The sequence below is a fragment of the Perognathus longimembris genome, chromosome 20 (genome assembly GCF_023159225.1).
Source record: "Perognathus longimembris pacificus isolate PPM17 chromosome 20, ASM2315922v1, whole genome shotgun sequence".
In the NCBI taxonomy this organism is placed as follows: Eukaryota; Metazoa; Chordata; class Mammalia; order Rodentia; family Heteromyidae; genus Perognathus; species Perognathus longimembris.
In genome coordinates, this window is record NC_063180.1 from 5,683,961 (window position 1) to 5,701,196 (window position 17,236).

Sequence of the window (17,236 nt, forward strand, 5' to 3'; positions counted from 1 at the left end):
TTTCTGCCAGAAGGTAACAGTAATGGTGGCTGAGTGGCCTGATACAGGAAGAGCCCTGCTCTGGAGCAGAGGAGTGGCGGAATCCATCCTGGGTCAGGACTATTTCTTCTCAAGGCTGGTCCCTGCTGTGCTGGGGCCACTGCTGGGAGTGTCCTCTGCCTAGTGACATGTTCCTCTTCATGGTCGAGCCTCTGCTTCTCAGCTCTTCTGCTGGCTTTCCCAATGGGAAGGTGCTGGTGAGCTTCATGCCACCACCATGGCTGCCCAGCCATCATCCCAGAGCCTTGCAAAGCCCTCAGCCGTGACCTTGAGAGGTGTGGGTCCCCCTTCTATCAGCTCATCAGCGTTCCTGGGGCCAGAGGACTTAGCATCAACAAATTCCAGCCCAAACCTACAGCAGTTAAATATTTACCAAGCCTGGAAAGTTTCAAATCTGCCCTCTCCAGCATGGATGAGAAGTACACGAGAGGAAGAAGTGTGGGCTGCGTGCACAACTCCCTCAGCAGGCAAGGCCTGCAGGTCGGGGCTCTTAGGGTAACTCCTGAATGGCTCATTGTTCACTTCCAAACTGGAAGTTCCTCGAGGCTTATGGGATGTGTATATCTGTGTCTCCAGAAGTCCAGCAAAATGCTGACATACACACACCACACACACACACACACACACACACACACACACACACACACACACATGCTGGAAGGAGTTGTTGCTCTTGGTAAACTGCAAGTGTAACTCCTGCCTGATAAGTGCCCTTGTATGAAGTTTGACTTTTGCTTTTGTTGTTATTTTTTTCCAAAGTAGTATGGGTTTTAGCACTGATTATATATTTATGTTTTTTCTTCAAAAATTGCCTGTTTTCCCTATAGCAGTCATTTACATATGTTTGTCTAAAACAGGAAAAATTATTTCTGAACAATGAGCCTGTTTTGATTTTTTTATTTGCCTCTTTTCTTGTGATCTCAGGAATACACAATTGTGGTTATTTCCGTTTTTTGTTTGGCTACTGGGAAGCTCAAGAAAAGAAACTCCTTTCACCATTTACCTGCTCCAGGATACCAACCCTTCTAGTTGTGGTTCATTATGGACACTCAGTAAATGCTTGCTTCTTGGGGCATGAGGAACAATAGGCCAGAGCTTCTGCAGCTTCTAGCTCATCCTGAGGAATACTGCCAGTTTGTCACATTGTCTTGTCTTTCCTCCCACAGTGTTCTCCATGGCCAGATGTGGCCTACCAGGCAAACAGTGCCCCGTCTCCAAGCTACAATGGCTCTCCCAGCAGCTTTGGCCTTGGTGAAGGGTATGTCTTACCACTAGTCTTTTGGGGTTCTTGGGTTGGTTCCTTTCTTGATCTTTAAACAAAACCTGACATCTGTCTGGGTTTCAGTGTGACTAAGTGGTGTGACAGTCACAGCCATATTTAGCCCCCACACTCTAGGATGGAGACTGGGTCTTGCTCATCAAGCAAGTGTTCTTACCCCTGAGCTACTGGGCCAGTCCTTGATTTTTTTGATGACAAGGTCTCACTCACTGTAGCCCAGGCTGGCCTTGAACTAGAGATCTTCTTGCCCCAGCCCCGAGTGCCCAGCCCCTCTTGCCCCTGTGGATAGAGAACTTCCTTATGAGTGAATAAGCAAAGTTGCCCATGAACTTGATTTTACCAAGATAAAGTCTTCCCAAGAAAGTTAAAGAGACATAGAAAAAGGATCATATTTAGATCAGGCAAACCTACTGTTTTAGTTGGATTTATTTGTTTTTATGACAGGCTGTCACCGTATATAACCCAGGCTGGCCTCAAACTCATAGTTCTTTGGCCTCAGTCTCTAGAGTGTTGAGATTATAAGGCATGCGCCCAAGCACCCAGCTCAAACCTAAACTTGAAATGTCCCACCTTTTTTGGAGTGATTTTTAAAAAATCTCTCTGCACCCGGGCTTCCCAACGACAGAGGGGGAATGGGATCCTACAGGATCAAGAAAAAGGAGCCCACAATGTTTATATTCTACAGAGTTGAAGGACAGCCAGTATAGCTGATGGATGGCACAAGAGTTGTCTACAAACCATAACAGTTATCATTTCCATCATGTTTAAGTGTACTGTATAATGGCAGTAGCTATGTTTGCACTATTGTACAACTATCACCTCCTCTACCCAGTAGAGCCATTTTGGAAAAGGTTTTTCTCTCCTTCTCTCCCTTCCTCCTTCCCTCTCCCCCCGCTCCCCGTACTGGTACTGGGGCTTGAAGGGCACAAAATCCAGGCCACCTCTCTTACTTGGCTTTTTCAACTCATGGCTGGCACTTTACCAATTGAGCCATAGCTCCACTTGTGGCTTTTCGCTGGTTGATTAGGTGAGAGTCTCACAGACCTTTCTGCTCTAGCTGACTTCAAACTGTGACCCTCAGAATTCAGCCTCCTGAGTCGCTAGGATTGCAGGCACAGGCTATCAACCCTGGCTAGAGGATCTTTATCTTTTTTTTTTTTTTCTCCAGTCCTGGGGTTTGAACTCAGAGCCTGTGCACTGTCCTTAAGCTCTTTTTGCCCAAGGGTAGCACTCTACCACTTGAGCCACAGCACCACTTTGGCTTTTCCTGTATATGTGCTACCGAGGAATTGAACCCAGGGCTTCGTGCATGCTAGGCAAGCACTCTACCACTAGACCAAACTCCTGGTCTCGAGGATCTTTATCTTTTTTTTTTTGCCAGTCCTGGGCCTTGGACTCAGGGCCTGAGCACTGTCCCTGGCTTCTGTTTGCTCAAGGCTAGCACTCTGCCACTTGAGTCACAGCGCCACTTCTGGCCATTTTCTGTATATGTGGTGCTGGGGAATCAAACCCAGGGCTTCAAGTGTACGAGGCAAGCGCTCTTGCCACTAGGCCATATCCCCAGCCCCTCGAGGATCTTTATTTTAAGAAAGCAGGTGAACAGGTCTGGTTCTTCCTGAATTAGTGCTTAAGGAAGGGCATGTGTTTTCTTTTCCTAGTGGTGAAACCTTGCTGATATTGTCCCATACCAACCTGTATCTGACCAACCTTCATCCCAGTGCACTCCCTGTGCCCTCCTGTTTCCATACAGGAAAGGCTTGCTGATGACTTTGGTTTGATTGCAGCTACTCAGGGTCTGGGTTATGGAGAGGAGGAGGGCTTGGGGCCTACAGTCAGCCCACCTTCCCTTGGATAGGCTTGGGATGGAAACTCCTGGTGGAAAGCGATCTGCTCACCAGCAGGGGTCGCATCCATGTTGTTGCTGCTACATATTAGAGTACAGGAGTTGTCTGAGACCATGCTACCACATACCAGAAACTGTCCACAGTAGTGTTGGCTGTGAATTTTGAGGGAAGGGACATTGTCTGCTGCTCATCATGAGTTCTCAACTCATTTCATTTAAAACAAGTTGCACATCTGACAAAATGTAGGTCCCTAACTAGGTGTGGTCCCAGAAACTCTCCACCCTCATTGCCTGTCCATCTTCTGTTACAGCAACAGTTCACCAACCCACCCGGTGGAGGCCCTTCCCATGGGCAGTGATGTAAGTGTGTGTTGGGCTCTGGGGCTGGTGGTTCCCCTGGGCTGCAGGCGGCCTCTCAAGGCCTCATTTCTCTCCAACAGCACCTGCTCCCGTCCGCCTCCATCCAGGATGCCCAGCAGTGGCTGCACCGGAACAGATTCTCACAGTTCTGTCGACTCTTTGCCAGCTTCTCTGGTGAGCATCTCTCAGTCAAACCCTGCAGGCATCTAAGAAGTACCAGCTACTGCCTACAGCTCTGAGGGCCTGTCGTGGGGAGGGGAAGATCCACGGTCATGTGAGATCCCTCTCACTGTGCTGACCTTGAGCAAAATGCTAGAGACATGAGGTGCCACGGGCCAAAAATGCTGCCCCTCTGTGTACCAGTCAGGTGTGACATGAGAGGGACTGTTCAGTGACTTGAATTCAGATCCGTTTTCCTGTGGGCATCGGCGGGTCCTAGCCTGCCCAGGAATGGTCTTGGTCTTCTTAGCCAGGGAGGGAGATGTTCACTCAGCATGCCTTCACTGAATGTTTCCTACCAGAATACTGCGTGCCACACTGTCTCTAGAGCCACAGCCTGGGATTTGCATGTGAAGCCAAAGGGGAGGCGGGAGAGCTGCTTCTCCCTTCCTCCAAAGGCTCTGAAGCCTGTTGGTGGCCCTTGGACAGAAGTCCTGAGCTGGGTACAAAGGTGCAGTGAGCACTGAGCCTTGCCACCAAGCAGCGCAGCCTAGAGTGACTGGGAGTAAAGGTCTGGCTCAGACCAGCAGAAAGGCTTCCAGAGCCATCTGTGGCAGTGAGCACGTGCAGTGTGTGCCCATCCTCCAGCTCCGCCCTCAGAACCTTCTGGGCCTTAGAGGTGGAAGCACAGAAATAGTCAATGCATGGAAGGGCCTGTCCTCAGAGACTTGGAGCTTTTGAGTCAATACAGAAGCATGAACTGGACTGGGGCAGGGATGGTCAGGACTCTGACCTGCACTGAGGCTTGGGGAAGCAGGAGGGTTTCCTGAAGTATCTTTGAGCAAAGGCTAGAAAGAAGGGAGGGAGGAATAAGTGGGCTGTGGGGGAGAGCTTTCCAAGCAGAGAAAGTACAGAGGCCGAAGGGTGTGTGTGTGGCCTGGCCAGAGAACAAATGACCCAGGGGATTGAGCACAGAGGCAATGAGATCAGAGAGGCCATAGGGAGCACAGGCCAACCAAGGGCCTGCTAGAACAGTGGGAGGATTTTGGCTTTTATTTCCATTAGGAAGGGAAGCCATTGTGCCTGTGGGATTATACCTGAGACAGTGTCTTACAGTGGAGAGGTTTCCTGGACACTGGGACCTGGGGGTTGGGGCACTTGTTCTTTAAAAAGGCCCCTACCCCTGCCTTCATGCTGTGCTAACTTTCTAATTCTCCTCTGTCCCTGGAGTTAGACACCTTTCTCTGTCCCTTAAAATATGGGGTGGGTGCTGGGCATGGGCAGCTCATGCCTATAATCCTAGCTACTCAGGAAGCTGAGATCTGAGAGTAGAGCTTTGAGCCGGCCCAGGCAGGAAAGTCCCTGAGACTCCTATCTCCAATAGCCAGCAGAAAGCATAATGCCTATGTGCATCTGATCATATAAAATAATATTTATTGAAATGAACTGTAGGAAATGGAAACAAGAACTTTTTTCTTTGTTCTTGTTTTTGTTTGCTTTTTATCTTATTTGTTCATTCATAGTTTTGGGGGAGGGTAAGGGAGGACACAGATATGCAGGCCCAAGGATGAACAAATGCAGCAGTGGTACTCACTAGACACTATGTGGGAAAATGAACTATATAACTTGTGGGTGGGGATGGGAGGGAAAGCTGGGAGAGATTGAGGGGAGGGGTGACATTGTCCAAAAAGAAATATACTCTTTTTTTTTTTGCCAGTCCTGGGGCTTGAACTCAGGGCCTGAGCACTGTCCCTGGCTTCTTTTTGCTCAAGGCTAGCACTCTGCCACTTGAGCCATAGCACCATTTCCAGCTTTTTCAATGTATGTGGTGCTGAGGAATCGAACCCAGGGCTTCATGTATACGGGACGAGCACTTTACCACTAGGCCATATTCCCAGCCCCAAGAAATATACTCTTTACCTATTTACATAGCTTTAATCCCTCTGTATATCACCTTTATGATAACAATAAAAACTCAGTGACAGAGCCCAGGCCTTGGTTTTAACCCCAAGTACCAGCACAAAAAAACCCAAACCAACAAATAAGTAAATTGGAGATGGGTGTGTGTGTATTGCATGGTTCTAGTATGTTGGGAACTTTTGGATAGTAACTGCTAGAGCCAAACCACCTATCCAGCAGACATGCCACATGTATGATTAAACCATGCAGGATACTTTTCTAGAGCCTATTTGCAGCTTCTCCAAGCTGGGAAGTGCCCCAAGGCTCCTTAGCAGAGGCTATGCATGGATTGTAGTGTGTTCATGCAACATGGTATACCTTATAAGTGGGCATGACACTCTAATAATGCATTATATGCAAACAAGCCCTGAAACAGGCTGCAGAGGGAGAGAGCCAGTTCTCACAAAGTTTCCACCATTTGGGTCCATTTCCCTAAATATCAGCATTAGAGCAAAGTTTGTCTGCACCATTATGGAGTTAGGGCAGTGGGTCTCCAGGAGGAGTGGGGTGGAAGGGGGTGTAGCTGTCAGCAGAGGTCCTAGGAAGCTCCTAATGTCCTGTCCCATGTCCTGTGCTGAGTCCCTAAGGGGTGTTTGGATGGTCAGCCTCCAGTGAACTGTTCACTTCTACACAGAGACATGCACATGTAATTACTGCCCCCCTGCTGATAAAATCTATGTACCGTGATTAATGCCAGTGAAAAGCACAGAGGGAGGGCCTTTCAGGAGTACCAGTGTCTACCTTCTGAGGTCTCACGGGCACTGATCTCCTGTTAGCTCTTTGCTGTTTCTGTCTGTGGAGTGTTTAATGCTCACCAGGAGCGAGACTGGCTCTTCCTCATCCCTTCCTCGTGATATGAGTCTGCAGGTGCTCAGGAATGGAGCCTTCCCTCTCTGTGTGTCCTCTGTAACGGGGTGGCCATCTCCCTGCCTAGGTGCGGACTTGCTGAAGATGTCCAGGGACGATTTGGTCCAGGTCTGTGGCCCTGCAGATGGGATCCGGCTCTTCAATGCCATTAAAGGCCGGTGAGTTGGTTTTTCAGGGAAGCCATCTGGAGGCTGGGGCCCAGCCATGTGTGGCGGATAGTTTCTCTCCATCTCAGCTTGTGGGCTGTGGAGGGCTGGCTGGTGGGGACTGAGGGATGAGATTTCTTCTGCAATGTGGGGGCAAAGAGAGGTGTCAGGCAGGGGCAGGGGAGCGAGGTGCTGTGTGGTTCCTCTCCCTCTTTTCTGTTTGATCAGAACATTGGACTCTTCAACCTCAGCCATTAGCCTAGGCTCTAGAATGCTTGGAAGGTCTTGGATCCCTGCTCACCACTCATGGCAGAGCCCATTGGGACAGTGCTATCCATACAACTGAATGCCCAGTGGGAGTGTTCTGCTGCTCTGCTGACCAATCCATGAGCCCCTGACCATGGTGGGGAGGGCCGTGGAGCTAATGTGACAATCAGATTGACTTTTAACTTCAACTTTATTTAGCTTTCGTGTTTATTTATTTTCCTGCTACTAGGAATTGAACCCAAGCCTTGTTCATGCCATGCATGTGCTATGCCTCTGAGCTACAACCCCAGCCCCGAAGTTAAAATTTAGTAGCCACACACAGTAGAGTTTTGGAGCAAAAGAGTGTGTCTGGGTTTGAATACCAGATCTGCCTTTTAAGAGCTCTACAACAGTAGAAAAATATTTTCTGTTTTTCTTCTTTCTTCTTCTTTTGTTTTTGCTGGTACTAGGGCTTGAACTCAGGGCCTTGCAACTCTTGTTTAGTTTTTTGCTTATGGCTGGCATTCTACCACTTACATCACACCTCCACTCTTGGCTTTTTGCTGGTTAATTGGAGGTAAGAGTCTCTTGGATTTGGCTGCATGGCTGGCTTCAGACCATGATCCTCAGATCTCAGATGCCTGAGAAGCTAGGATTACAGGTGTGAGCAACTGGTGCTCAGCTGAAAAGTTCTTTACCCCACTGAGCCTCAGTTTCTCCATCTGTGATATGGGGATGAGCTTAACTGCCTTGAAGGCTCTTTCTTGTAGAAGCTAGGATGTCTATCCATCACACTTCCTCCTGACAACATGTATAAAGCCAGGAAAGTCAACTGGGACTGGATTCTCTCTCCTTTCATCCTTCCATGACACTTAGTATGCATCTCCACCTTGCATCCCTCCCTGGACCTACCCATTTCAGGTTCCCCTCTGTGCTCTGGAAGCAGTCTGGAAAAATGGAGCTTGGTACATCACACCTGCTAATTATTTCCTTCCTCTTGCCAGAAATGTGAGGCCAAAGATGACCATCTATGTCTGTCAGGAGCTGGAGCAGAACCGAGTGCCCTTGCAGCAGAAGCGGGATGGCAGTGGAGAAAGCAGCCTGTGTGGTGAGTTGTGGGAACTGAGCCAGCACAGAAGCCTGGGGACACTGTAGCCTGCCTTTCAAGCCTTGCCTACCTAGTGCTTTCCTGAGGGTGTTCAGGCCCTGTGCCCAGCTAGCTTCAGCAAACCTTGATTCTCATAGCTCAGCCTCCTGAGTAGCTACAGGTGTGAGCCACCAGCAGGGGCTTATGTTTTCTTTTCTTTTCTTTTTTTTTTTTTGGTCTGCTGTGGAGCTTTAACTCCGATCCTGCATATTGTCCCTGATCAAGCTACAGCTCCACTTCTGGTTTTCTGGTGTCTCAGACTTTCCTGTCTGGGCTGGCTTTGGATGGCAATCCTCAGACCTCAGCCCCCTGAGTAGCTAGGATTATAGGTGTGATCCACCAGCTTGTGTTTTTGTTTTTAATTAATTAAAATTTTTTTTTGGCCAGTCCTGGGGCTTAGACTCAGAGCCTGAGCACTGTCCCTGGCTTCTTTTTGCTCAAGGCTAGCACTCTGCCACTCAAGCCACAGTGCCACTTCTGGCCGTTTTCTGTATATGTGGTGCTGGGGAATTGAACCCAGGGCTTTATGTATATGAGGCAAGCACTCTTTGCCACAAGGCCATATCCCCAGCCCATTGTGTTTATTTTTGAGGAATCTGAATTCCCCTATAATTGAGCAATAGTGCCAGGTGTGATGGTACACTCCTATAATCTCAGGAGATTGAGACAAAGATGATCAAGATTTGAGCTAACCCAGTCAAAAATTTAGGCATATCCTGTCTGAAAAATAAAAGCAAAAGGAGAGGTGGAGTGTAACACAAGTATAGAGTGCCAGCCTAGCAAGTTGAGGCCCAGAGTTTAAACACAGTACTTCTCCTCTCCCCAATAAAAATGGAATTTGCTCTGACCTGGTGGTTTTAGGTATTGTTAATGGAAGCACTAGCAGATATTCTGAGTTGCTGACAGTATAAGACCCCTCCTGTAGGCTCCCCTTTCCCTTTGGGTCACAGTGCTCAGCTGATTTGTACTGGGGAAGGACCAAGCCTGTTCTCTTCTTTTTACTGAGTAATGATTGTCTCACATATCCCCCTCCCACCAGAAGCTGTTCAGTGACTTGTTTAGATGGGGGAAATGGGAAAGGTGACACAGGCCTTCTCTACTTCTAGCAGGTAGCGTATCTGGCCACACATCAGAATCGTGTGATGTTCCTCCAGCCTCCACCTCTCACTGGGCAACCCTGGGCTGGGGGTGGGTCCAGGGAATTCTGGAAGTGCCCAAGAGAGACAGAAACAGGAGCGATCTCTGCACCAGTGTTCTCAGTGCGGGGCTGCCAGCAGATCTGTGAACACCCTTATAAATAAGCTGGGACAGAGGTAGGCTTATGCTAGTTTAATGGCCACATAACAATAAGGTGTTTGTTCTGCCCTTTTCCAGTATACCAAGCCATCTTTTTGGAAGAGCTGACCACCCTGGAGCTGATTGAGAAGATCGCCAACCTGTACAGCATCCCTCCCCAGCATATCCATCGGATCTACTGGCAGGGACCCACGGGCATCCACGTGGTGGTGAGCAATGAGGTGAGGGTGCCATGATGGGGACTTGGGCCTTCTGAGAGGAGCTCCAGATGCTTACATCTTTGTAGGATTTGAAGAATGGGGCCTTGGTTCCAGTTATCCCTTTCAGGGGTACCCCACCCCCAGTGACCTAACTTCCTCCCACCAAACCCACACCATAAAGATTCCATACCTCATCAACAGTGACCAAGCCTTTAACACATGGGCTTTCAGTGGACATTCAGGATCTATGCTATAGCAAGCACTTCCTGTGCTTGAGCTGCTCCAGCTGCCTGGAAGGCAGAGAGTCCTGAGACCACCTTGGGTCTGAGTGGCTGCTGAATAGCTGTTCCTTGCTTGCCCTGCTCTTTGCTGCCCACTCCACAGGACCTGTGTTCACAACTATGTTGATGGAAGCCAGGAAATGGTGCACCCCTAAAACTGGCAAAGTAGGGACTGGATGGAGTTGGGTGAGGAAGCAGCTGTGGCTCATGGAAGATGACAGCAAGGCCTCTGCTAAGCAGTGAAGGTGTCCCAGCACAGAGGCCTGTGTGGGGCCAAAGCAGCCACTAGTAAAGGGCTCAGAAAGTGAACAGGGTCCTGATGGGTCTATGTCCACTGATGGCTGACAGGCTCAAGCTTTCCTTGCATGTAATAGAAAAGATGGCTTTTAAACTTCTTACATCCTGTTTCTTCTCCCCAACTAATAATACTAGCTATAATGGCAGCAGGTATTCCTCCTCCCTCTCTTCCTCCTTCCTTCCCTCCCTCCCTCTCTTCCTTCTCTCTTTCTCTTTTCTTTTTTATTTCTCTTTTGTTTCTTTCTTGCGCCAGTTCTGGGGCTTGAATCCAGGGTTTGGGCTCTGGCCTTGAGCTTCAAATTTTTAGTCCATGATATATGGCTGGTTGTTGGGGTCTAGGTGAGACAGTACATCATTGTGGGAGCATATGGCTGAGAAAGAAGCTCACTTCACAGTAGCCAGGAAGCAGGGTGTGTGTGTGTATGTGTGTGTGTGTGTGTGTGTGTGTGTGTGTGTGTGTGTGTGTGTGTCTTCAAGGACACTCTGCCATTGACCTAACTTCCTCCCATTAGGCCCTACCTCTTAAAGGTGCTTTTACTTCCTCAAACCCCTCCCTGCTGGTAATCAAGCCTCAACACAAGAATCTCTAAGGGAAAGTAAAGGACCGAACTGTAGCAAGTGCTTCCTGGTGTATGTGGATGCACAGCAACTCTGTGATTTAATCCCAACTCTCTCTATGAGGTAGATGAAGTCACCCGATCTCACAAATAGGAAACTGAGGCACAGGTGACACAGCTAGTAAGAGGTAGAGCTGTGTTGAGAACCCAGGTGACCTAGTTGCAGAGCCTGAGATTGGAGCCAGTAGGATAAGCAGTAGGATCTGTTGAAATAAGAGCTATGTTAGTGGGCACAGTAGTGGTCTCCCAAGTCCCCAGCTGTCTCCAACAAGGTTCTGGAGTCCTGAAATCCATGGTATAGAGGATTATGGAGGAAACCTGACACTGAATGGTGGCTAGAAAAAGTAGAGGAAACTATAGGCTTTGGGATTAGACTCAATTCCTATCCAGAGCTGTCTCCTGGTAGTGGAGCAATATCGGGGAAATGTGGGTGACCTCAGTTTCTGCATTAGCAGAGTGAGGGTGCTCACACTCATCAGTAAGGATTAAATGAGAACTTAGTGGCGGGTTCTGGGAGACCCTGTATCTTGTCAGTGGCCATGCTCTGGCTATGTACTTGTTCTTTTTAGGCAAGACCTCTTTAGATTTGGCAGTGCATAGCATGTAAGTCTGAATGCTGTGTGTTTCCTAAGTGTTAGTAATAGTCTTTTCCACACTTGTCACTGCAGTTGTCAGAGTCCTTTACTGTCATGAGTTTCTTCAGGCTTGGGGACTGGTGAGATGGCCCTTTTCTTCTCTTAAGTGGTAATTCAAGAGTGGAATGGTGGGTTAATGCGGTCATAATACTCACTATGCCCATATGAAACTACGAAACCTGAGGTAACAGGCAGGGGTAGATAGATGAGAGGGAGTGATGGATGGGGTGACACTGCTCAAGATACATTGTACACACAAATGGCCATGTTAAGTTAAAGATCCTTTGAACAATTATGTGAAGATGGAAGAGAAGAGGAAGAGGAAGGGGAGGAGAGAGGAAAGTGGGGGGTACCTGCCAGAGGAGTGGAGCAAGGAGCTGAGCTGCAAAGAAGTCCGAAGAAGCCTGAGGCCTGTGGGGAAGTCTGAAGACTGAGGCCTGCTGAGGAGCCCAAGCCTCAGTCCAAAGCCTGAGGCCTGTGGAGAGGCCTACAGGTAAGAGGAATAGGAAGAAGCTTACTCCTTTGGAGGTTTAGAGGTTAAGGAGTGGAGGTTTGGAGGTCTGGGCTGGTCTGGATTCTGAGTAATTAGCCCGGGACAAGGTTGTCACAGGCCAGTATTTGGAGGTGGAGGGCTGTTCTGGTCCTGGGTTTTAGCTTGTAAATAAAGCTCCCTTGTAAATAAAAAATATTTGAGGACAATAAAAAGAAAAATAATTTATAATTATTGTAAGTTGGAAGTATAGAATCGCAGAAGTCAATAGCCAACGATCCTTCTCTTCTCGTCTCTTCCTAGAGGGTCTGACATTAAGTTTGATAATGTATATATGCTCACAAACACACACACATATGGATCTCTTTGTGTGTATGTGCTTGTGTGTGACATGTTTTTTGTGTGTGCGCATGTATGCAGATAGATGGCTTTGTGTGTATGCATGTATTTTGCATGGCTTTGTGTATGCACATGTATTTATATGTTATGTGTATGCGCACACATGTGTTGCATGGTTTTGGGTGTGTGCATGTTTAGCATGTATTTTTAAAATACTTAACATGCAGCTCTGCCAGTGGCACATGCCTGTAATCCTAGCTATTAAGGAGACTGAGATCTGAAGATCTCAGTTAGAAGCCAGGCCAGTAGGAAAGTCCATAAGACTCTTATCTCCAATAACCACTATAAAGCCAGAAATGAAGCTGTGGGCTTGAGTGGTAGTGCAAAAAAGCTCAGGGACAGCCCTGAGTTCAAATCCCAGGACCAGCACACACAAAAAATTAAAATACTCAACACGCATCCAGCTATCTGTGACTATTATCAGCAACTCAGATGACTTCCATAGGCCTCAAGCAGGTGTTTTTGGCCCCCACTTACCAGTGAGAAAAGTGAGGGTCATAGTTCCTGTCCTGAGTGCTTCCTGAAGAGTACCAGGAGGTGGAGGGGTATAGTGATGGGCAGGAGTGGTGGCATGGGAGGTGTGTCACTGTACTGAAGAGTGAATTTATTTTTGTGACAAAAAGCAAGAATGTGGGGAACCCTTGCAGTTTCACAGGCCCCTGAGGAAGTTCCTTTCCCTGTTTTCCTTGTGCCCTCAAGAGCAGGCAGTTAAGCAAGTGAAGCAGAGAACAGAACTTGAATGCCACCTTGGCAAAGCAGGCAATTCTCATTCCCTGAAGTTGAAGAATCAATTGGAAAGCTTGGGTTCTGAATTGTCCAGAGCGCTGGAGGCAGCCTGGCCAGCCACAGAGCCGGCCCCTGGGGTGCAAGGGCATTTAATTAAACAAGGGAGTTACTGATTAAGCCCATGTGGGCCCTGCTTAGGGCTTTGCATGCCCTAGTGGCTGGGCTGCTGGGAGGCCTAGATGGAGCAGGCTAGTAGTGTAAAATAAATGTACTTCACGCATCATTAGGCCCTCAGGGAGGGCTAGGGGTCGACAGGTGGATGGATTTCTAAGATTTGAAGTTGGCAGCAATGCAGAACAGGTGATAAAATGTGGGGTTCTTTTTCCCCTGTGGTGCTGGAAATCAAGTCCAGTGCCGTGTAGACACACCAGACAAATTCTGTACCACTGAGCCATATCCCTGGCCCAGAGGTTACATCTTTTAATTTTAAAAATAATAATTTTTTGGTCAGTACTTTGGTTTGAATTCAGGGATTCACACTTGCTAGGCAGATGGTTCTGCCACTTGAGCCACATTCCTAGCCCTTTTAGTTTCATTTATTTTCCAGATAGGGTTTCATGCTTTTGCCCAGTGCTGGCTTGGGCCACGGTCACCCTCTTTATGCCTCCCTCACAGCTGTGAGAGGGGAAGAGTACCTGGTACCCTCAGTGACCAAGTAGCTAGGGCTACATATGGATAGCCGCACATATGGATACATTTTTAAAATTTGTAAAGGGGCTTGGTTACCCTGTTGACTGTGGTATGCATGATTGCATGTATGTGTATATTTTTAATAATCTTTAGTGCATGCATATGCAAAATTTATAAAACATACAATTTAATAAGTGCCCAACTCCCTGCTCTTCAAGTTACTTGAATATTTTGTTAGAAGCCCCTGCAGCTCATTTCATATGTCAGCCCCCCTGCTACTGTGAAGTTTATATTAATCATTCCCTTTTTCCTGCTTAATATGTTTTTTGTTGTTGTTTTGGGTCATGGGGCCTGAACTCAGGGCCTGGGCGCTGTCCTTGAGCTTTTTCACTCATGGCTAGCACTCTACCCTCTACCACTCTAGCCACAGTACCACTTGAGTTTTTCTGGTGGAGATAAGAGTCTCATGGACTTTTTCTGCCCCAGCTGGCTTTGAATCTCCATCCTTAGATTTCAGCCTCCCGAGTAGCTATGGTTACAGACATGAACCATTAGCACCTGGCTTAATAGGTTGTTTTAATAGATTCTTTTTATTGTGCTTCATGGAAGCAGAATACTAGTCTATATTTCTTCAACTCCTTTCTCATTCTTTGCTGTGTTACTGTGTCTCCGGTGTGCTGAGGTGCATGGCTGGAGGTCTGTCCGTTGCCTGGTGCCATCAGTGAGTGATAAAGATCTTAAATGATAGGCAATTCTGCCTATTGATGGACATTAGGGCTGGTTTCAGATTTATGTTAGTACAGACAATGCTGCTTTAAACAGTCTTTTTTTTCCTTCCTTTTCTTAAAATGTTGAGGAGATAAACTTTTTTTTTTTTTTTTGCCAGTCCTGGGGCTTGAACTCAGGGCCTGAGCACTGTCCCTGGCTTTTTTTTTCTTTTTTCCTTTTTTCCAGCTTAAGGCTAGCACTCTGCCACTTGAGCCACAGTACCACTTCTGGCCATTTTCTGTATATGTGGTGCTGGGGAATTGAACCCAGGGCTTCATATATACGAGGCAAGCACTCTTGCCACTAGATCATATCCCCAGTCCCGAGATAAACTTTTATTATATAGTCTTGATTGTGTAAATGTTAAAATATATTTCTGGATTTGATTTTTCATTTCCACTTTTTTTTTTTTTTTTTGGCCAGTCCTGGGCCTTGGACTCAGGGCCTGAGCACTGTCCCTGGCTTCCTTTTGCTCAAGGCTAGCACTCTGCCACTTGAGCCACAGCACCACTTCTGGCCGTTTTCTGTATATGTGGTGCTGGGGAATTGAACCCAGGGCCTCATGTATACGAGGCAAACTCTCTTGCCACTAGGCCATATCCCCAGCCCTTCATTTCCATTTTTTGCACTGTTTTTGTTTTGTATGCACTATTTTTTGTCTTCAGCTCCATTAAAATTTTTTTATTGTCAAGGTGATGTACAGAGTGGTTACAGTTGCATATATAAGGTAGTGAGTACATTTCTTGTCAGACTTGTTACCTCCTCCCTAATTTTTCTCCCACCTTCCTTCCACCCCAACTCCCCCCACCCCGAGTTGTACAGTTAGTGAGTTTACAATATATTGTCTTGTAAATATTGCTGTTGCATTGGTTCACCTTTTACCCTTTGTCTCACCATTTTGATGTTCCCCTTCCCTAATTCAGACAAACATGTATACAATACCAAAATCAAATACAGTGACAACACGGGCTAAACCACAGGGAAGATAAACCAAAGAAAGAAGAAATAATTTCACATGGTACATTAACAATAACAACAGTAGTGATAAGTTGCTTGTTTCCATATCTTGGAATTCATTTCATGTAGCATCAGCTTATGTGATCATATGTACATAGCTATTAAGCTATTGTGATATTCTACTAGGACTGTCCTAGACATATACTAATTATTACCAATGAGGGAAGCCATAGAGTCTATGCTTCAAATTCTATTACAAAGTTGTAATAATAAAAACAGGTTGGTATTGGCACAAGAACAGGCCTGAGGACCAATGGAATAGAACCGAAGACCCAGAAATGAACCTGCAGACCTATGACTGCCTAATCTTTGATAAGAGAGCCAAAAAAGTAGGATGGAAGAAAGACAGTCTCTTCAACAAATGGTCCTGGCAAAAGTGGTTAAACACCTGTAAAAATTAAAGCTAGATTCTTATATATCACCCTGCACCAGAATCAATTCGAAATGGATCAAAGACCTCAAGGTAAAAGCAGATACCCTGAAAACATTGCAGGAAGGAATAGGAGAAACACTAGAGCTCCTTGGCACAGGACAAATCTTTCTTAATAAAGGTCCAGAAACTCAACAAATCAAAGAAAGGTTGGACAAATAGGATTGCATCAAACTACAGAGTTTCTGCATGGCAAAGGACATAGCTAGCAAAATAAATAGAAAGCCCACAGACTGGGATAAGATCTTTACTAGCCATTCAACAGACAAAATATATCTAAATAAAATATATCTAAAATATACTTAGAATCAAAAAATTAAGTTCCCCCAAACAAATCCTTAAAAAAACAACTGCCCAATTAATAGGTGGACTCTTAATTAATAAGTAGTCTCTTAAAGAGAGACTTCTCTGAAGAGGAAATGAGAATGGCCAAGAAATACCTGAAGAAGTGCTCAACATCCCTGGCCATAAAAGAAATGCAAATCAAAACAACAGTGAGATTCTACCTTACCCCAGTAAGAATGTCCATTATCAGGAACACCAACAATAACAGATGCTGGTGGGGATGTGGACAAAAGGGAACCCTACTACACTATTGGTGGGAGTATAAACTTATTCAACCATTCTGGAAAGCAGTATGGAGGTTTCTCAAAAGGCTAAACATAGGTTTCTCAAAAGGCTAAACCCCACTTTTGGGCATTTACCCAAAGAATCACAAGGCCACACTAAAGCTATCAGCACAACCATGTTCATTGTAGCATCATTTACCATAGCTGAAATATGAAACCAACCCAGATGCTCCTCAGTAAATGAATGGATCAAGAAATTGTGGTATATATTCACAATGGAATTCTATGCTTCTATCAGAAAGAATGACATTGACACATTTGTAAAGGAAATGGAAAGACTTGGGAAAAAATCATATTAAGTGAAGTGAGCCAGATCCAAAGAAACAGACTCTATGGTTTCCTTTCCTTTTTAATTTTTTTTTAAATGCCTGGTCCAGGACTTGAAGTCAGGACCTCATGCTTGCCTAACTTTCTTGCTCAAAGCTGGAGCTCTACCACTTGAACCACAACTCCAGTCTGGTATTTTGCAGGTTAATTGGAGATAGAGTCTCACAGACTTTGCTGCATGGGCTGGCTTTGAACCTCAATATTTAGATCTCACCCTCCTGAGTTGCTAGGATTAGAGGCATGAGCCACCAGTGCCTGGCCTAAACGTTTTTGTATGTGCATTTTTATGTATACAAGAGGAGTTAATCTAGGACATACATTGGGGGAGAATATACATGTTACTCTTGATCAGATTACATGAACAGTTTTCTGGATTTCTACCCCTCTGG

The 17,236-nt window shown here is 46.4% G+C and overlaps 1 protein-coding gene and 1 long non-coding RNA gene across 2 annotated transcripts in view; one reads left to right on the plus strand and one right to left on the minus strand.

The window, feature by feature from the left end:
• The window catches only part of Tfcp2l1 (transcription factor CP2 like 1), a 51,189-nt gene extending 40,966 nt beyond the window's left edge, over positions 1 to 10,223 (plus strand). Inside the window, exons 8-14 of the mRNA XM_048330236.1 lie at positions 1,206 to 1,297; positions 3,473 to 3,521; positions 3,602 to 3,695; positions 6,574 to 6,664; positions 7,903 to 8,006; positions 9,420 to 9,617; positions 10,126 to 10,223. Of these exons, the coding sequence (XP_048186193.1) occupies positions 1,206 to 1,297; positions 3,473 to 3,521; positions 3,602 to 3,695; positions 6,574 to 6,664; positions 7,903 to 8,006; positions 9,420 to 9,577 (588 nt within the window). The 3' untranslated portion in view covers positions 9,578 to 9,617; positions 10,126 to 10,223. The remainder of the gene's footprint in view (positions 1 to 1,205; positions 1,298 to 3,472; positions 3,522 to 3,601; positions 3,696 to 6,573; positions 6,665 to 7,902; positions 8,007 to 9,419; positions 9,618 to 10,125) is intronic.
• Positions 9,025 to 17,236, minus strand: part of LOC125339106 — an 18,507-nt gene continuing 10,295 nt past the window's right edge. Inside the window, exon 3 of the long non-coding RNA XR_007208401.1 lies at positions 9,025 to 9,036. This is a non-coding gene — a long non-coding RNA (uncharacterized LOC125339106). The remainder of the gene's footprint in view (positions 9,037 to 17,236) is intronic.